Source organism: Schistocerca nitens, chromosome 12 (genome assembly GCF_023898315.1).
Source record: "Schistocerca nitens isolate TAMUIC-IGC-003100 chromosome 12, iqSchNite1.1, whole genome shotgun sequence".
Classification (NCBI taxonomy): Eukaryota; Metazoa; Arthropoda; class Insecta; order Orthoptera; family Acrididae; genus Schistocerca; species Schistocerca nitens.
The window spans coordinates 192,660,617-192,682,491 of record NC_064625.1 but is presented as its reverse complement, the minus strand read 5'-3'; the positions used below and the strand labels follow the sequence as shown (position 1 = coordinate 192,682,491).

Genomic DNA, 21,875 nt, shown 5'->3' with positions numbered 1-21,875 from the left:
CTCTGGCACCAGTGTTGATGGCATAACACTCCCAAGTTGTAACACTACCCTATTTACCCGTGCTAATATATCATCGGTAGAAGCACCTCCGTCGGATTTGGCTGAAAAGTGATTGTCAAAAATAGGGTATGTCAAATGATACTGTCTGCACCAGATTTACAATCCAAAACACTTTATTTGCACTTTGATATTAAATAACTTTTTGTTTGTGGTCAGATCTGAGTCCCATTCACTGTAATTTATGCACAGATAAAGGATAAGCCACATGGAACACTCGACTGATGTTACAATGATGATGGTTGTTCAAGTGCAGTAACCTAAACACTAAAGTGCTGACATTCAATTAACACAGTCACTGATTAACATCCTTTCAAGTAACTAGTCACATCAAAATGAAAATGATATGCACAGTAAATATCATTTGGAGATAACACAGGTCACAGTCCAATACTGTTGTTACAGTTTCCAGAAACCGTTGTCGAAGTTTGTTCTCGGGATTAATTGCAAATTCACAGTGAATTATTCAAAAGCAACAACTAAATTACAGAATGATCTCGGAGACGTGAAATTCAGATAAAACTCAGTACACAGTGCTAACTCTTCTGCCGACAGTGTGCAGCAATTTTTGGAACAGATCTCACTCACATTATACACTTCTGGAGACTGACTCGTGTGGCTCCTAGCAGCCTCTCTTTTTATAAAGTTACAAAAATCTGCAGTACACTCAGTTACTGTTATTTTCTGTCCTTTTACAAATTTAGCTAAAGATTTCTATTTCTGAATAACTGGGTAAGGGAAACGAGAAAGGAAGGTCAGATTTAACATGCTGTCAACATCGGGGTCATCAGAGACGGAGCACGAGCTCAGATCGTGTCAAAGACGGGGAAGGAAATTGGCCACGCTCTCCGATAGGAACTGTCCCGGCATTTCCGTAGAGCGATGTAGGGAAATCGCAGAAAACCTAGATGTGTACGACGCAGGTTTGAACCGTCATCCTCCCAAATTCGAGTCCAGTGTGCTCACCACGCACCACCTCGCTCGGTCAAATAGTGGAATAAGATTTGTGTGACAGGAATTTTAAATAAAACAATAATTGCTATTGGATTATGCTGCTCAGTTTGCCAAATTACGGTATTCTCTTTCGGTAACAACGCTTTAACTACAAATGCTAATTACTCTGAAACTAGGTGTGAGCAAACCTCACCTCCAGTTTCCCGACATTAGCTGCATCTATAAATACTTTATCTGAAAGCCAGTAATGAGATATATGTTTACACACGATTTGTAGTTAGCACAGTTTTTAGTAAACTACTTACACCAATGGCTTCTAGGTAACCAGATGAATGTAATGGATAATAAAATCAGCCTGAGCTAATATTTGAGACTTCTGATATTGTGCACGTGCCATACAAATGATAAGCCAACGATATTTGCACGCACACACACACACACACACACACACACACACAAAAGGAAAGGAAAGGAAAGGGGGCGGGGCGGGGGATGAGGGAGCTAGCGGCGGGGGAAAAAAATGTAACAGTGTGAAAGAATCCACCTGGTTTGTTACGAGGTGTCTTTACGAACTGTCGGCACGATATCGAGGGAGTTCTGCAAACAAAAAAGTCGCCAGTTTCGTCACCGATAGAAGACGTGCGACCATCCGAGTGCCAGTACGCAGGGTACCGAGTGCCAGTTGCGAGAGCTGGGGGCCAGCTTCCCCCAGGAGAGGATGCAACCAGTGTAAGACATCCTTCCCAGCCAAGTCAGTGCACGCATCCAGGCCAGAGTGGGCTCATACTGACAAGTTTTTGTAAATTTGACTCCATTCTGTAATCATTCCTACATCACATACCCTCTCAACTTGTCAAGTTTCATTTCTTTTCCTCCTCCCCTTCTGGGTATTTCTTTCTTTTCTCTTCTTTTCTTTTTTTTTTCCTCTCTCTCGGACATGAACTCATTACTTTAAAGAAGATTTTCTGATGACACAGATGTACAGAGACACAAATTAAGCACAGTCGATTACATCTTATAAATCGAGGGGTACGTCGCTCCGAATGGAACGTGATATCGCCGAGTTTAAAAATGTTAATTAGTAGTAACCTGATAAATACCTGTATAATTGACACTTAAAATAATAGGGTATCTTGTGCAAATTTATTATTGTTTCACTAGTTCATAAAACTGACAAAAGTTTCTAACTTCAGACTACCACAAAGAGAACATTTATTTTGATGAAACTTGCACATAATACAAATAAAAAGTGAATAAATAAGCAAGAACAAAATTTTTGGATAAACCGATAACAAATATTTCACGACTATTTTAAATTAATTACTGTACGTTTCAAATCCACTGTCATTACGACGAGAAACCGAACGTCATTGCAGATCGTTAAAGCCAGAATTCGAACACTATTGCAGATGATTAAACAATGGAAACTTCAGGCTGGAATATCAACAATTTTAAGAAAAGGATTGCCAGTCAGGCACACCTAAAAGACTGTTACACATTACTGCTTTTCGTCACAGCCTCCTTCGCACGAGCGAACACGGCCAGAAGCTAGAATGTATAACAGTCTATTCGTTGTACGTGTCTGCTAATCGGTGTAAAGATGACCCACTGAGTTGCACACTATCCTTTTCCTAATATTACTGTAAATAATTTATGTTCTTTCTACACATTTCCACAATTATTTGTAATTACCCTGTTTCAAAACAGTTTCCACCAATGTTAATGTGACGTTACACCCAAAATAAATATTTTCGACCTGACAGCCTGCAGCAGTCCACTTCGACACACAGTCTAGTAACAAAAGTTGAGAAGTATTAAATTTTGGCCCAGTTACAATATTCCAGCTGAGATGCAATCAGTATTTAAAATTAGTTGCATATAAATATCATATCAGTTTTATACATTCTCTAGAAAGAGAACAGATATACTGCTTTAATCCTAGACATCGTTATCACTCTTTAACTGTCACTGCAACTCTCCAGTCATCCACTGCTTCCTCTGCACTGCGAAGCAACACATTCTCCTCCTCTTCAAGTTCTGCATCACTCTCGTTGTCGGACACGTAGAAAGCCGGTTACAGAGGTCGAATGACGCCGTGGATTTTAAGACCGGGCATCCGCTTGGCCAGCCCTTCTACGGCCTTAGGGTCACCTTGACACTCTTTGACTCCCAGCTCCCTGTGATAAGAATGAAAACACCGCTTTTACTGTCACAACGTGGCCATCCGATGGAGTTACCTCTATATTGTGCATGTTTGAACAACAGAAAATTTAATTATATACGTGGAGGCTCATATATATCTCAAAGAAAACAATGAGAAAAGAATCTAAAAGGAAGTGACATACTGGGATACGAGGAGGGAAAGGGTGCAGGGGGGGGGGGGGGGGGGGGGTAGGTAACGAGAGGAGAGTGGCAGTACGCACAGGGAAGGAGCAGTTCCAGAGTGAGAGGGGCTGAATGAGGAAAGGGGGTAAATGGCTGCAGGAAATACAAGTGTAACTTAGTTTGGTGAATAACTTCATAGCGTTTTTGTTTTGCTTATCGGTAATCCAGTCGCTACAGGTTTATTTAGCGATTATCAGTTTTTCTTTGTAGTTCGCTGTTGCTACTTGCATTCACATATTGCCATTTTGTCATTTGGAGATAGTGAGTGGAGTAGAAAACTGAGGGCCGAGTGGAGAAATCTGAACTTTTCGGACAGCAGTGGAGGTGGCCAGAAACGTGGCGATAATGCCAATGGACGAGGCGTTCCAAGAAAATTGTTTTCTCATTTTAAGAAGTATCGTTTCGACATTAGTAACTGTCCGCAATCGGGAAGACCTCCGGGGCTCGACGAAGATAGTTTAAATGCATTAATCCACACTCGTCCACTCGTCCGTGTCAGTGTGCCCGAGAACTGGCAAATGTGACGAACTGTGAACGTTCCACCGTCGTGCAACATTTGCACGCAATGGGGAAGGTTCAAAAATTGGGCTAACGGGTACCACACACTCTAAACCGAAATCGTAAAAATGAACAGGTGGCCGTACTCGCACCTATTCTCGCTCGTCGTGAACTGACTCGTGAACATCTCCGACCGATCCTTACATGTGACGAGAAATGGTGTCTTTAAGCTAACATTAGGAAAAGAAAGGAATGGCTAAGCCCAAACAAATTAGCAACTGTCCGTACAAAGACTTGCACGTATAACGTTATGCGTCTGATGGTGGGGTGTACCTCGAATTGCTTCCCTCAGGTGTAACCGTCACTGCTGATATTTATTGTTAACAGCTGAGACATCTTGCAGACACAGTCTGAGAACGATGACCGGCAAGACTGCGTCAAGTGATGCTACTCCACGATAATGCTAGACTGCATTCTGCATCACTGACAAAAAACACTACGTAGGAGTTGGGTTGGGAAGTCATTCCACACCCACCTTATTCACCTGATCTTGTACCCTAAAATTTTCACCCTTCTGCTTTTCATCAAACAACCTTCGAGGAAATTCAATTCGACACGAAAATGTGCTCCGAAATTCACTCGACGAGTTCTCCGTCTCGAAACGACGATTTCTAGTCGTAGAATCGAAAATTTACACCGGCACTGGCAGACTGTTGTAAACGGTGAAGGAGAATATATTACTGATGACTAAAGTCTCTGCTACGAGTATCTATTGTGTTTATTAAACTTATGGAAAAATACTATGAACTTATATACCAATCATTATGCACTAAAAAATAAGATTCAAGTGCTGGAAATGAGATTCCTACAAATCGTGAAAGGATACACAAAAATAGACAAAATAAAAATGCATATTACAAAAACAGTTCAAAGTTGAATAAAAAATGATGAGATATACGAATTTAGAATTAAATGGAAGGACCGCCCGGAAAGAGTACCCGAGTGACGACGACCGTTACACGCCGTGCAGTGCGAACCGCGTATAAAAGTGGAAAAAGAAGTAAGGAAGTGGAGAGCATTGAGATTCTGCATCCAACTTGTTTTAAGCTGACAGGTATGGTGTAACAGTGTCTATTATAATAGGAGCCCAGAAGCAGGTCAATGTATCTCATGGCACTGGATTTCGAAGTAGAGCTTTCGATTTGCACGGACCGTGTTGTGGTGACAAAAATGTACGATATGTGCTTTATTGGAGGAAAACTGGGAGCCGTGCTACAGGTCCCGAGAATGGGCTCTCTGTACGACTCCTTGAAGTTGACGTTCAGCTAAGGCCACAAGCAAAAGTCGTCATATAAGGAGTCTATAATTTTCAGTGTAATTTTTTGAAAGATTTCTTGTAGCCTTTGGCTGTCATTCTTTTTATTTCCTGTACGATTGTACAATTTTGGCCTTAGGCCATTTTCAGGTATTATTAAAAACGTAACGGATCAGATTGGTAAGATTTTACAGAAACATGACATCAGACCGGGCTTTAGACCAACAAAGAAAATAAGTCGAGTACTGCAATCTGCGAAGGATAAACACCCTCCTGTGTTGACATGTGGTGTATACAAAATTCTGTGTACGTGTGGTTAAGTTTATATTGGAACTACTGAGAGGAGTGTAAATACATGGCTAAAAGAGCACAAAAGTCTCTGCCAATAGGAAAAATAGAGAAATCAGCTGTAGCAGAGCAGGCTCTTCAGTCAGGAAACCACGAAGTGAAGTTTTCTGAAACAGAAATTTTATTTACAACGTCAAATTATTATCCACAGTTATGTAGAGAAGCCTTTGAAATTTATAAGCATCAGGATGATTTTAACAGAAAAGAGGAGGCAATGAAACTTAGTGACATATGGACAGTAGCTCTGCAGAATCGCTAGACAACTTTATCTTTGACAAGATGACAATCGATAGTTAAGTTTTATCTCTGACAAGGATTATCTCTGCTAATCACGTGTTACTTCGACCACGCCCCCTTTCCTACAGTATATATGTCGCTCTCGGACGTCCGACCAGTCAGTCGGCAAGACTCAGCAGAGGACTGCCTCTGAAGATGTCCAGCGCAGTCCTGGACAAAACGAAAGGAACAGAAGAGTTTCTCGGACCACGACCTCATATCCCAAAAGGTTTACCAGCAGCTGTTTTCAAGTATTTAATGGATGATTTTTTAGTAGCAGATTATGTCATATGAGTCATTGCTTCTATGACATTACGTTATGTTCATAAAATAAATCCGAAGTGTTCACGCTATTTTAGGAGCATGTTACTTTCAAGCAGTTGCAAAAGGAAACAAGACTATACAATAAGCTACCTACAAACATTAAAGCAATAAAAGACACTTCAAGATTTAAAACTGCTGTCCATAATATCTATTGCAAAAATGTTATTATAGTATAAATGAATATCTTGAAACATAAAAATTTATTGCCAAATTGGCCAAAAAAAAAAAAATTAATTACTTGTGTTAAATATAATGTATGGAAGCTGAACCTTCAGTTCTAATAATATGAAGCCTAAATCAATTTAAATACTGTTGTATGATTTAAAACCTGTATTGTAAATCACAATGACCTGTCCAATATCATACGGTATACCTTGTACAACAAATGATCAAAAGGACCAATAAAAATGTAATGTAATGTAACTGCTCAAAAGTAACATGCTCCTAAAATAGCATGAACACATTGGATTTATTTTATGAGCATAACATGATGCCACAGGAGCAACGATGTGAATGACATAATCTGCTACTACAAAATCATGCATAAAAATACTTGAAAATGGCCTAAGGCCGAAATTGTACAATCGTACAGGAAATAAAGAGAATGGCAGCTGAAGGCTTCAAGACATCTTAAAAGAAAAAAAAAAGTAAGGAGTATGTGTAGCCACTGGACTTGCAGGTTCCCAAAGCTTGAAATCAGAGCCATGGGATCAAGTTACAGTGACACCAGGTGGTATCATATGCTTCATGTGAGTGGAAAAAGATGCAGATAAAATGAAGGTGGTAGCAGCTGAGAAGGGAGTGAAACAGGGTTGCAGCTATTATAATGTTATTCAGTGAAAATTTTGGGAAGCTGTGACAGATACGGACAAAAAATTTGGAAAGGGTTTTGAAGTTCAGCGAGAAGAAATATTTTTTCTTGGAGGTATGTTTTGTCTTTGCAACTAAATGAAAGACAGTTTGTTTTTTGCCATATGCATTTCACTTCTTTCATTTATGAAGCATCTTTAGTGGCATGAAATACATATTTGTTTTTATATCTATGACAAAAATGCATTAGGTAGTAGTCCAAATATGTTACTATGTTATGTTTTCTTATGTTTTTCTCTTGTTTTTCTGATTAGAAACAACATTTATAGCACTAGTTTCATGAGGTCAAATTATCATTTGGTGTTACGATTTCCATTGATGCTAGTTCATATGTGTGGTCCTGGAGATGTGTTCACTTGTTCCCCATAATCCAGATGGCAGATTTCTGTTATTTTTTCACCCACCTTTATTGCAACAACTCACTTGCACTTTCACTGTGTGTTCACCATGTGGTGTTTACCACGGGTAATGTTGCCAATTGTCGCTGTGTGTTTATCTTTCGTCTTTTGTTTATGTTGTGTGTTGTTGTTGTTGTGGTCTTCAGTCCTGAGACTGGTTTGATGCAGCTCTCCATGTTACTCTATCCTGTGCAAGCTTCTTCATCTCCCAGTACCTACTGCAACCTACATCCTTCTGAATCTGCTTAGTGTATTCATCTCTTGGTCTCCCTCTACGATTTTTACCCTCCACGCTGCCCTCCAATGCTAAATTTGTGATCCCTTGATGCCTTAAAACATGTCCTACCAACCGATCCCTTCTTCTAGTCAAGTTGTGCCACAAACTTCTCTTCTCCCCAATCCTATTCAATACCTCCTCATTAGTTACGTGATCTACCCACCTTATCTTCAGCATTCTTCTGTAGCACCACATTTCGAAAGCTTCTATTCTCTTCTTGTCCAAACTGGTTATTGTCCATGTTTCACTTCCATACATGGCTACACTCCATACAAATATTTTTAGAAACGACTTCCTGACACTTAAATCTATACTCGATGTTAACAAATTTCTCTTCTTCAGAAACGATTTCCTTGCCATTGCCAGTCTACATTTTATATCCTCTCTACTTCGACCATCATCAGTTATTTTACTCCCTAAATAGCAAAACTCCTGTACTACTTTAAGTGTCTCATTTCCTAATCTAATCCCCTCCGCATCACCCGATTTAATTTGACTACATTTCATTATCCTCGTTTTGCTTTTGTTGATATTCATCTTATATCCTCCTTTCAAGACACTGTCCATTCCGTTCAACTGCTCTTCCAAGTCCTTTGCTGTCTCTGACAGAATTACAATGTCATTGGCGAACCTCAAAGTTTTTACTTCTTCTCCATGAATTTTAATACCTACTCCGAATTTTTCTTTTGTTTCCTTTACTGCTTCCTCAATATACAGATTGAATAACATCGGGGAGAGGCTACAACCCTGTCTCACTCCTTTCCCAACCACTGCCTCCCTTTCATGCCCCTCGACTCTTATAACTGCCATCTGGTTTCTGTACAAATTGTAAATAGCCTTTCACTCCCTGTATTTTACCCCTGCCACCTTCAGAATTTGAAAGAGAGTATTCCAGTTAACGTTGTCAAAAGCTTTCTCTAAGTCTACAAATGCTAGAAATGTAGGTTTGCCTTTTCTTAATCTTTCTTCTTGTGTATGGCTTGATATTTTTCATTTGTTTTGTGTGTGTGTGTGTGTGTGTGTGTGTGTGTGTGTGTGTGAGAGAGAGAGAGAGAGAGAGAGAGAGAGAGAGAGAGAGAGAGAGGGGTGTTCCACATCTCTATTATTGTTTTAATGACTGATCTGTGAGTAACGGCTTTTATTGATTTTCTCATTAAGTACTTCCTTATTCATTGCAAGGACTCTTTGTATATGAAAGTTTTCCTGTAATGTCTTGAGTTTTTTGTTGTCGTTGTTCACCTTAATAATTTTCATGTCCTGCTCCATGTTGGATAGTTCATGCCCTTGTTTTATAAGGTATCCAGCAAAGGTAGAATTGCTATTCTTATATTTCCAACTTCTTACAAGTTCTTTATACCTCGTTTTGAAATTCCCACCTGTCATCACCAGATATACTGGTTCATGTTCTCGGCATTCTAACTAGTATATTCCTGTGTTCAAAAAGATTTCGGGCTTGCAGCCAGTTGTCATAAACGTCACTGCACGATATTTCGACTGTACAACTGCCAACCATCTTCAGGGTAGCCGAACGAGGACTGACAAAGACGTTCTCCACTCCAGCTTATATAGTGCACTGACAGTACTGCTACGCATGCGTTGCAGTCGCGGAGACAGATAGGGCCACCCCGCCCAGCGGCAGCGCCCTCGCTGGTGGAACTGCAGTACTCGCTGCCGTCGGTATTGTCACTGGCCGCAGCTATTGAACTCTTCTGGGGTCTTCGTCTCGAGCAAATTTCGGAGACAATGGGATTACGTGCATTATTCAATAGGTAACCACTGTCACGGTTCATTAGATTTCCCGCAATGCGTATTTCCACTGATTCTTTGATAATGGAGTCCAAAAAGTTTTTGCAGTGGCCAAAATCAAAGTTTTGTAGTACTCCATTGAATGTCCGTTAGAAGTACAATGTTCCGCAACTGCAGACTTACTGGGTTGCAGTAGGTGAGTGCACCGTTGATGTTCTGTACGACGCTCTTCCACTGTACGCGTTGTCTGTCCTATTCAGGCCGTACCACATTAAAGTATTTTGTAAATTCCCGCCTTCCGCAGTAAAGAATCGTCCTTCGTCCGTCCCAGCAAATCCGAAATCGTAGAAGGCAGACAAAAAAACCACTTTCACATGAAAATGATTAAGAATCCTCGCTATCTTGAAGGAGATATTTCCGACAAAGGGAAGAAAAGCTGGGACGTTCTCCTCTTTATCCACGTCCCGGTTCCTGGCTCTAGTTGAGAAGGCCCAGTTAATTTGCCGGGTCGAGTACCCATTGTCTCTGAACACCGTCCTCAAATGTGCCAGTTCCGTAGGCAAATTCTCTGCCTCCGACACCGTGTGTGCCCTGTGTACGAGGGTTTTAAGTACACTCGTGGTCTGGGATGGGTGATGGCAACTTGACGAATGCAAATACAAATCGGTGAGAGTGGGCTTCCGATAAACAGAATGTCCCACAGTGCAGTCATTCTTCCGTTTAACCAAAACATCCAGGAATGGAAGGCAGCCATCTTTCTCTAGTTCCGTAGTAAATCGAATATTCTCATGGATGGAGTTAAAATGATGAAAAAACTCCATTAACTTTTCTTCTCCGTGGGGCCACACTATCAAAGTGTCATCAACGTATCTCCAAAAAACAGTTGGTTTACAGACTGCTAAGTCCAGTGCTCTCTCCTCAAAATCCTCCATAAAAAGGTTAGCCACCAGAGGAGACAGAGGGCTGCCCCTGGCGACACTGTCAGACTGTTCAAAATATTCCTGGTTAAACGTAAAATAAGTTGAGGAAAGAGTATGTCGGAACAAAGCAGTAATGTCTGATTCAAACTGTTGACCAATTAGAATCAAGGAATCTGCAAGAAGTACTTTTGTGAAAAGGGAAACTACATCAAAACCCACTAGAAGATCCGTACTACTTAAGGGGGTAGGACGTCAAACGAGCCGACTTTGAGCAGGAGAGGCACCACAGGACATTTTAATTTCCACTGTCTGTACTTTTACAAGTAAATTCATAAAACTTTGTCAGCATGACCAGGAAGGATTCAGGATTCACACTCGTAGCAGCGGAAGTTAAAAAACATGATAAATAATTTTTTTTTACATGTGAAATTTCATCATTTTTTCACTCACTATTGGCTGCATTTGTTGCTATAGGTACACTTTTCTTCATAAATAAGAGAGACTGTTCGACGAATTTTGCACAGCGTACAAACCGTACTTACAGCTGCCTGAAACTCTACAAGCTATTTAATTTTTGAAAAAAATGAATGAGCTGTTATGTTTTAAACTTTATGTTTAGAAAAAAATTAAATTTTGTTGTTAATTATCACAATTTTTACCACAGTTTTTAATAGATTTGGAAAATTCTAGAGTTTCATACACCTGTAAGTATGGTTTGTATGCTGTGCAAAATTCATCAAAGAATCTCTCTTACTTGTGAAGAAAAATGTACCTACAGCAACAAATGCAGCCAACAGTAAGTGAAATAATGACGAAATTTCATATCTAAAAAAAAATCATTTTGTTATATTTTTGCACTTCCACTGCTATGATTGTGAATCCTGAATCCTTCCTGGTCATGCTGACAAAGTTTTATGAATTTATTTGTAAAAGTATAGACAGCAGAAAATAAAATGTCCTGTGGTGCCTCTGCTGCTCCAAGTCAGCCCATCTGACGTCCTACCCCGACTTAAGTGGAGAGCCCCCAGTCTATTAATAAAATCAGCAGAGTTCCGTATATGGTGTGAACATTTGCCAACAAATGGTCTCAACAAAGAAGCTAGATTTTTGGCTAAATCATATGTGGGTGCGTCAATATTACTCAGTATGGGCCGTAAAGGCAGACCTTCTTTATGCACTTTAGGAAGACCATACAGTCTCGGTGGTACACTCCTTGGTATATATCTGGTTTGTCTGTTGTTGTCTGTAAATGTGTATCTCATTCCATAAGCAATGTATAATCCCTGTTTCTTTAGTGTATTTGTTATTCTGTGTGTGTTGCAGTGTCTATGGCATTTTGAGATGTTTGTGTTCTCTGCTCGTTTTCATTTTTCTTTAGTTATATTTTGATTTTGTGGTGAGTCTTTTGCACTATATGTATGTTATAAACATTGTTTGGCAATTAGTTGTATGGTTGTAATTCTTTTTCGTGGTTTTCTTGGCTGAGTGGTATATGTCATAGAGCTGATATTCTTTTTATTTTACTGATGGTTGAAGCATGTGTAATTGTATCTGTGGCTCTTTGCTTTCGGAATACGTCAAATGTGTGCCTACTGCTGTCTCTCTTTATTGTTATATCCACGGAATGTATTTGATTTTGTGTTTCTTTTTCCATGGTGAATTGAATTTATTTATTTATTTATTTTCATGCTGTTTATGTCTGTATGAAGTTTATCTATTTACTCTGTTGGTTCATTCACCCTACAGATTATGTCATCCACAGATTTGTTGTTGTTGTTGTTGTGGTCTTCAGTCCAGAGACTGGTTTGATGCAGCTCTCCATGCTACTCTATCCTGTGCAAGCTTCTTCATCTCCCGGTACCTACTGCAACCTACATCCTTCTGAATCTGCTTAGTGTATTCATCTCTTGGTCTCCCTCTACGATTTTTACCCTCCACGCTGCTCTCCAATGCTAAATTTGTGATCCCTTGATGCCTCAGAACATGTCCTACTAACCGGTCCCTTCTTCTAGTCAAGTTGTGCCACAAACTCCTCTTCTCCCCAATTCTATTCAGTACCTACTCATTAGTTATGTGATCTACCGATTTAATCTTCAGCATTCTTCTGTAGCACCAAATTTCAAAAGCTTCTATTCTCTTCCTGTCCGAACTATTTATCGTCCATGTTTCACTTCCATACATGGCTACACTCCACACAAATACTTTCAGAAACGACTTCCTGACATTTAAATCAATACTCGATGTTAACAAATTCCTCTTCTTCAGAAACGCTTTCCTTGCCATTGCCAGTCTACATTTTATATCCTCTCTGCTTCGATCATCATCAGTTATTTTGCTCCCCAAATAGCAAAACTCCTTTACTACTTTAAGTGTCTCATTACCTAATCTAATTCCCTCAGCATCACCCGACTTAATTCGACTACATTCCATTATCCTCATTTTGCTTTTGTTTTATGTTCATCTTATATCCTCCTTTCAAGACACTGTCCATTCCGTTCAGCTGCTCTTCCAAGTCCTTTGCTGTCTCTGACAGAATTACAATGTCATTGGCGAACCTAAAAGTTTTTATTTCTTCTGCATGGATTTTAATACCTACTACGAATTTTTCTTTTGTTTCCTTTACTGCTTGCTCAATATACAGATTGAATAACATCAGGGAGAGGCTACAACCCTGTCTCACTCCCTTCCCAACCACTGCTTCCCTTTCATGCCCCTCGACTGTTATAACTGCCATCTGGTTTCTGTACAAATTGTAAATAGCCTTTCGCTCCCTGTATTTCACCCCTGCCACCTGTACCAGTAAACAATTATGCGTCATTTCCTTCTGATGTTTTTATCAAAGAATGTGTTTTCTATGTGGTTGATAAATATGTTTGCCAATGTTCCTGATACTGACGATCACACTGGAAAAGGCCATCTTTTTGTAAGTAAAATTCCTTTTCAAACTGGAAGTAATTTTTGGATGTGATTGCTTGAAGGGTTTTGGTCTTTTCATTTCTGCGGGTAGTTTGTTAAATATCAGTAGATTTTCTTCAATTAGTTTTATTGTGTCTGCATTGGGTATGAAGTTGTACATATTCTCTTTGTTGAAAATGACGAGAGGTGCTGTTTGTGATATGTGTAAGTCTTTTATTTGTGTTATGGATTCATTTGTGTTTTTCACTGTTCTGCTGCTCTTCATTTCATATTGCTGTGTTACAATTTTGTTCGTGTGTTTTGCCACATGGTGGGTAGTACATTCATCAAGTCGATAATGGGCCTCACTGGAATAAGGGGTTTGTGAACCTCGGGTCGGCCTCCGAGTGTCGGAGATTTTGGGTTCTTCTGTGTGATGTGTTGTTTTTGTTTACCTGTGAGTATGTGTTTGATGTCTTTGAAATTGTTTGTTATGTGTGTCTGGAAATGTGCTGTTGGATCAGATTTCAGTTTTCTGATATTGTTGAAGGAGATGAAATCTTTGATTTTTTTTCTATATATTGCTCTTCATTGATCAGTACTGTGCTGCTCCCTTCATCAGCTCTTGTGACCATGGTTTCATTTCATTTCATTTTATTATCTTCGTGTAAATCATTTATATGAATATGATGTTATTAAAGTGTTGTTTCCTGTTTGAAGTTTGTTGATGACATTTTAATTCTGACAGAGAAAAGGTTTGCTGCTGACATTGTAATCCTGTCAGAGGGAACATATGACTCAGAAAAGCAGTTTAACAGAATGGCTACTGTCTCGGAAAGAGATTATAAGACGAACATCAACAAAAGTAAAATGAGGGTAATGGCACGTAACCAAATTAAATCGGGCAGTACTGAGAGAATCAGATTCAGAAATGAGACACTAAACGAGTGAATGAGTTTCGCTATTTGGGCAGCAAAATAAATGATGCTGGTTAAAGTAGAGAAGATGTGAAGCAGCAAGTGAAAATATGAAGAAAATCACTTCTGAAAAAGAGGTTAGGAAGTCTTTTCTGGCTGGAGTAAAGCCTCATATAGATGTGAAACATGTAAAATAAACAGTTCAGACAAGAAAAGAATAGAAGTTTTTGAAATAAGGTGCTGCAGAAGAATGCTGTAGATTAGATGGGTAAATTGAATACCGAAGGAGAAAGTAGAGAGAAACCGGGGAAGAAAAACATTTTTGGCAAAACTTGATTAAAAGAAAGGATTTGTCAGTAGGACCCAACCTGGGACACGAACAAATTGTCAGTTTGTTATCGGAGGGAAGTACGGTTGGTAAAAACTGTGGAGGGATACGATGGCTCAAATATGTGGCTGGAAGACAGCCGTTTCCAACTGAAATGTGTCTTCAGGATGTCATACTGATAAGCAGTGGCATTAAAGCACTGTCCCATTCTGTACCACTTCTTAGTATGCTCTATATTTAGGAACCCACAGTGTGAATTCCAGGGTAATCTAACAGGTGTAGATCTTTCATTACCTGAGATTGACGAGCTTTTCTGGAAACTTTTCAAACGGCACTCCAGCGACAACGGAATAATCGAATGTCAGGCAGCGCACACCCGACAATTCGAGGATGCTGCTCACACCCGGTTGCAGCCTCGCAAAAGCCATATTTTCCATTCGAAGCGTGTGAAGTCGCGGCAGTCCGACGAGGTAGGGGAATAGGTTCCCGCCGAGTGTCTTGCAATCTGTCACGTCCAATCTGAAACAAACCACGAATGTGCTGTCGTTTATTTGGGGACGAGCCGGTAGAGAAAATTGTAATGGATTTTACTTCCAGTGGTCGCCTGCAAAACAGAGAATGTTTGACGGAAATCAAAAAAATTATGAATATCTTCAAGTAAAAGTAATTAAACGCCAATACAACGTATCGGTTTAGTGCATTAGTTCGTAGCATTTTTCCGTAAGTTTAATAAACACAAAAGATACACGTAACAGTCTTTAGTCATCAATAATACGTTCTCCGTCACTATTTACAACATCTGCCAACACTGGGGTAACATTTCAGTTCTGCAGCTGTAGAAATCATTCGGTTTTGAGGCAAAGAACTTGTCGAGCCACGTTTGAAGCACATTTTCATCCAGAAATGAAGTTTCTTTAAGGTTGTTTGATAGAGAGTAGAAAAGGTGAAAAACTGAGGGTGCAAGATGAGGTGAATGAGATGGGTGTGGTGTGACTTCCCAATCCAATTCCTGTCAGTCTAGCAGAATGCAGGCAGGCATTATTGTGACCCCATCACTGTTCTCAGATTACATTTGCAAGATGTGTCAGTCTTTGACAATAAACGTCAGCAGTGACGGTTACACCCCTCCATTGCCGTTCCACCAGATGCGTAAAATTATTTTTTGTGGATGTGCACAGGTCTTTACACGGGGAGTTGCTGCTTAATTCGGGCTCGGCCTCATTTCTTTTCCTTACGTTATCATAGAGGAACCGTTTCTCACCACTAGTCACGATACGGGATAGGAACGGTCAGTGTCGTTCACGAGCCGGTGGACGATAAATAAGCAGAGACGCGCATACGGCTACCCGCTGATTTTTGTGATTTTGGCTCGGAGCGTGTGGTATCCGTCCGGCCAATTTTTGAACCTTCCCCCCTGCGTGCAAATACGATATGATGGTGAAAGGATCATAGTTCGTCACATTTGACAGTCCTCGAGAACACCGACACGGATCACTGTGGATTCTAGCATTTCAATGATCGTCACCAAACTCTGAAGGTCTTCCCGAATGTGGAGAGTACTAATAAGAAAATGATACTCTTTAAGGACAGGCATACGGCAAAATGTCTTCTTGTACTTTAACGTACGTATCTCCGACAATATGACAGCTAAAATACTAAAACTTGAGGCTATTATGTACAACATAATGCTCGATATTCTGTACAGTTTTTGGTTGACAATGCATGTTGACAAACATCTTATAAGGATTTTATTTTTCAATTACCACTGTTTCTATAGCGTACCTTTTTCCGTAAACTACTCGAGCAATAAAAGTGGAATTTCACAGTTTACATCTACATAAGTGGCTAACAAAATGTGTGGAACTGATTTTTGTTAAAGGTCATAGTTCCTTTGAAATTAGTTTTTCAGTTTTGTGTTACCCGGGATTGCTCTATATTTCTCAAATTTTAAAGGAGAACTTTTCTCAGAGAAAATATAATGGAAAAGTGCTTAGCAGGATTATTCAGTCATCTTAAGAACTACAGCAAATATCAGGATGTTAGCTATAATGTACCTTTTCTCAGGAACTATAAAAGCTAAGAAAAGTCAGTTTACGGCAATTGACATTTAAACTTTTTATTTAAATTTTTGACAATATTGGTATACATCTAGTGACTAATGATGTCCGAGTCCATAATCTTTTTTATCTTCCTCGTCTTCCTGGAGTAGCAGGCACGTATCACGCATACACGGTTGCCGACTGCAGCATCTCGCTGTGTGTGTGTGTGTGTGTGTGTGTGTGTGTGTGTGTGTGTGTGTGTGTGAGTGTATGTATGTGTGTGTGTGGGGGGGGGGGCAGGAGGGGGGGGGGCTGTCTGCAACTTACGTGTCATGTCTTCTTTACGGTGAGTCGCAATCTGTCTTTTTCTACATTGTTGATATTTCAAATTTTGCATTTTTCTTTCTGCTACCTGAGCTTTCTCCAGTAATGCTTCATCACTGCTTGTGTGCATCTCGAGTGTGAATGCACCCGGATGGAAGGCCGGTCTCTGCATGCGCTTAACCCTACCTGCATTTCTACTATCGAATGCTAGACAGATGTCACATGCAGGAATGTTCACAACAATTGAGGATACAAATACTGTTTTTGGACAACGCATCCAAACGAGGTGATTCTAGTTCTCATTTCCATTCTGTGTTTTCTCGTGTACACATTTTTTCAGCAGTTCAAGATTGGCTAGATATCTGAAAGTTACTTTTATAGCATCTAAAACAGCAAGTGGCAAACAATGTTTGTGAGTGTATGGCTTTTCATTGGCCTCTGCCTGAAGATATTTGCATCACTATATGTCACAAAGGGAATGTTGAGGATCATCATCTGTGGAAAGTTTATGAAAGAATATTGCCCACACGGCTTGCACACTGTTTCCACACTACGAAGTTACCGCCGATAGCTTTTTCGTAATATATTTGTAAAGTGTGAACTTCCTTCTAATTTCTTGCCTTTCATTTCTTTCTTCAATCGGAGTAGTCTACCCCCCCATTCACTTTTGAATACGCCACACACAGCCCAGGTTTTCAAATTTAGTTTTTGTGAGCCGTAACAATTGCTCTCTAAAACAGTCTTAAAAGCACTGGAAGGTCCATTACCTAGAAACTTCACATAACTAACACCATATTTTTCAACTGACCTTTGGAATATTAGTTTTGTCCCAGCTGCTTTCATCCCACCACTTAGCCCCAAGTTTCTTGCTGCATACTTTATTGTGTTCCTGCTGCCACCTTTCTGCTTCACTGCCATCATCGTTCTTTGTGTCACACTGAGAGCAATATTTGTTCATTACTTGGAAGACTAAGATTTTCCCTGTATCTACACTAATGACATGATACACCACGATGTAGTGTATTGCCCCTTTTCATCCAGGTTTCATCACAAGAGACTCACAGTGTCTTCTTCCCCTTCACTGTTAATGTCTAGAGCTTCCTCAATAGCTGCTTTCACGTCCTTGCACTGAACTCCAAGAGTAGTGAAAAGTGTTCTGTTGTAATCACTGATCCTAGATACTAGTGCAGGCATGTACATCAAGCCACAAAACAAATTTGTGCCTTCTCTGCCTACACCTAAGCATCTCATACCACAACTCAACCTTGTATTCACCTCATACATCTTCCCACGTAGAGCAGAAGTCTTGAACTGAACAGCGTATTTACAAACTTTACACAAAATATATCTATTACTTCAAATGCTAATTCGTTCACTGTCACCATACAGTGCCCACAGTTACTATGTATAGGCAGGTATTTCTAAATCCACTGGGAAACTCATCTTTGGCACAGCATCACCATCCTCGATGAACTCCGTCACTTTGTCGAAAATTGTACTACACACTTTGGAATAGTATCTGTAGCACTATTATTTAAATTTCCTGTACCGTTTACATGTGAAATTTGACATTTCCTCACTTTATTGAATATGCATCCACTGTTACAGCCCATTTTGAGCAAAACAGATTGATATATGCAAAACTAAAATCTGAAACAAGTTTGTAGCACGGACTATTCAAAACCACGTAGTAAACAAAGGAATCGGCAAAGATAATCTTCCTCACAGCCTTCTAGCCTCATTTGCAGTTCGTTTCACTCGTGTGAACAAAATATTAATGCACGAAAAATTTCTAGCGTAGAGAAGGTACGGATCAAAGCATAGAAAGAGGGGGTGTGGTAGGTGCAGACACTCAAACAAACCTTTTTAAAGCCTATTTCTATCCAGAATTTAATTACGAAACTTTGCGATGCTATTCTTAAACAATCAATCTAATAAATTACATAATTAAAAAATACAAATTGTTTTTCCAGTTTTGCCTTAAATCTTCCCTTAAAATGAGAAAAGCTGTCTCTGGTGCTGTCACCCCTCTACTGAATTCAAACAGAAGAATATGTTGGAAATGTTCAGATTTCTCCACTTGGCATTCCGTTTTCTAGTGTCCAAAGCTCTATTCACTATCTCCAAATGTGTTGATGACAGTATATAAACTTAAATAGTGACAGTGAACTACAAATAAAAAATGACAATAGACAAATAAAACCATAGAAACTGGAATACCAACATGCAAAACAAAAATGCTACAAACTTATACACCAGCCTAGTACACGGGGATGGGTGGCGAGAGTGGGTGGGGGGAGGGGGGGGGGGATAAGACAGATATACTTTTGAAGTGACATGACAGCAAGAGAAGGAAAGTCACAAAAACAATACCTTACATGGCCAGATATTCCTCCAGAGGAATGTTCTGAAACAAGAAAGTTAACTGTCTTTATTTGAAGCATTAAAGTTACTATCCTACTCCTACAAATTGCCTAACTATCATGCTTGTAGACACCTAGGCCCTTGTTAACACAGCGGTAAAAAACCAAACCATAAATAAGCTGCTGTCTTACAATGAGGAAAGTTAAACCATTCAGTCTTTCATTTATATATTGACATTAGCACCGTAAGCAGAACTAGTCAGCCTTGTTGAACATAAGTCTGCATGCCGAAGCTTCTGTGTGTGTGTGTGTGTGTGTGTGTGTGTGTGTGTGTGTTCTGAGCACACTTCCTCTGCAGAGACAACAAATCTGTATACAGTCTCGAGTTTAAGTATAGACAAAGCAATGCCTGATTTGGACTCCACACCACCCACCTCTCTCCTCAAAGTATACGATGCAGCTATGACCAAATCAAACATTTTAATATCCGTTACTTAAGAAAGCCATTTTAAAAATGAATTTTGACTCTGCAGCTGAACGTGTACCAATGTGAAACTTTTCAGACTGGTTCTCTAAACGGAAACCTTTCCCTTTTGTGGCAGTCTGTACCGACTGAGCTGTCCGGTGGCTCGCACACTGTGCTCGTAGCTCACTTCCTCCGTGGAATGTAGGAGAGTGTTACTGGCCACAGTAAACCTACGAGAGTGGGCTGTAGGCCGCCCTCAGGTACCTCAGTCGGCACAGCAGTTGCGTGCAAAAGGCACAGGTTCTGTGATCCAAATCTGTTCCGCACTTTTCCGACAATTTTAACAAGTTAAGAGATGGGTAAAAAGTGCTGAATACAACTTAATTCTCTTGTCTCTAGTATTTCTGTGACAAACTGTACCAGAGTGTGAACAGAAGAAAGGTCTACTTATATCGTATGTACACAAAATTTGGTTCTCTCACAAATTGCTCTCAAATCAGCTATTTGCATGTCCAACCTACTGACAGACACTTAAATCGTCAGTTAGTGGAGGAGTACAAGGACAAATTATCAATTTTTCCTTTTTTGTAAGTGAAGTACTCACAGTGAAATGTATTCCTCGGTACTATTTCTGTACAGACGTTCTGACGAACATTAATTATTAAGGGCAATCGAAAAGTTCCCATTCGAAGGCCGTACAGTTTGGCATCGTTACGGTAATCGGGCAAAATGGCCGTGAGCACTGAGGCAATCGTTCCACCTACACGACGAGTCGAAGACACCCGTTCGGAAGAACACCGTGTTCTGCTACGTAGAGAAGTCCGTAACTGCCCGCCGCACACCCTCGTCCGGCAAGAATTGTCGACCCTTCGAGGACTTTTTTAACGGACCGCCTGCAGAATAATCGAACGGGGAGAAATTGGGACTGAAGGGCAGGTGCTAGAGTGTCTCCCACTTATCTGTAACGAGTGAAGCCGCCCTCCTAGATCAGCTGGCGTCTCGTCTCAAACTGCGACAGGCACAGAAGTCGGTGTACCGTTCCCGAATTGTGGTTTTCGACAGATGTGCTGCCCGAAACACATTCTCTGTTCTCTGACTGACGTTGACCGGTGTTTGTCCTCCGGCAGCTCAGAAAAGAACAGCAGCACATTGGTCCAGTTTGGACACGTTCGGTACTAATATTGCCACGGCACACTTTTTCCACACACACGTCAGGAAGACACGAATGCCTCACTAATCTGTCCCTACACATCAGAGTTCACGTATCACCGTCGGACACGTGCTGTGTCGCACGTACACTACGACAGTGCCCTCAAACAGAAAGTTTTCGATTACTTCTTCTGCAGTGGCAGTGGTAGCGGAGGTACCTTCCACTGCACACTAAAAGGTGTCTTGCAGATTGCAGATGTAGAAATGAATCTACAGAGATCCGATTCGCTCGAATAGTTCGATTATCGTAAGAAATGTGAAAGTAAGAAGAGTTTCGTACTTTGTATCTTCACTCGCCTGGGAAATTACACTGCTTTCCATTAAAACTGCAACATCGGGAATCTGACCACTAAAACTGCAACATCAGGAATGACAACAAATACCACTTTTCTTATTGTAGGTTTGCAGTACAGTAGGAACAATACACTATTACATTTTTAGGTGATTTGAGGGAATACATTTAGTAGAGAGCCGTCACCTCAGGCAGCATCAGCGGCTCAGCTCCGACCTGGCCGTGCATCGAGCTGGCCCGATGGGGAGAAAATTTGCACAGTGCGAGAGGAGTCAAAATAAGCGAACACACGTCTCAGCTTATTCGGGAAAACAACGGCCAAAGTTTTTGAGCTACTTTGCGTGTGTGCCTTTTAGAGTGCAGTAATCTCAAGTGAAATGGTGTCACAATGGCTAGTAATGCAGCCTCTCAGTTTTGTGGCCCAAGTTCAAAACCCAATTACTGCTTTTACTTATTTATTTATTTGTTTTACATTTATCTACCCACGTCCATAGAAGATTACTACACGAATGTTTCTTATCAAGTTAGGTACACGAGGGCATTATACTAATTGTAAAATTACGACTGTGTTTCACAATAAGTGACATACATTTATTATATAATATATGTGTGTACAATATTTTCAGGCGTTACGATCTTTTTAAATGCACACTTTCTTATATTTCATTCTTATA

The 21,875-nt window shown here is 40.2% G+C and overlaps 1 protein-coding gene across 1 annotated transcript in view; it reads right to left on the bottom strand.

Annotated features, from left to right (window-relative positions):
• Positions 1-1,860: 1,860 nt before the first annotated feature.
• The window catches only part of LOC126215358 (uncharacterized), a 121,399-nt gene continuing 101,384 nt past the window's right edge, over positions 1,861-21,875 (bottom strand). The window contains exons 7-8 of the mRNA XM_049942049.1: positions 14,803-15,027; positions 1,861-3,188 (exon numbers count right to left, since the gene is read on the bottom strand). Of these exons, the coding sequence (XP_049798006.1) occupies positions 3,086-3,188; positions 14,803-15,027 (328 nt within the window). The 3' untranslated portion in view covers positions 1,861-3,085. The remainder of the gene's footprint in view (positions 3,189-14,802; positions 15,028-21,875) is intronic.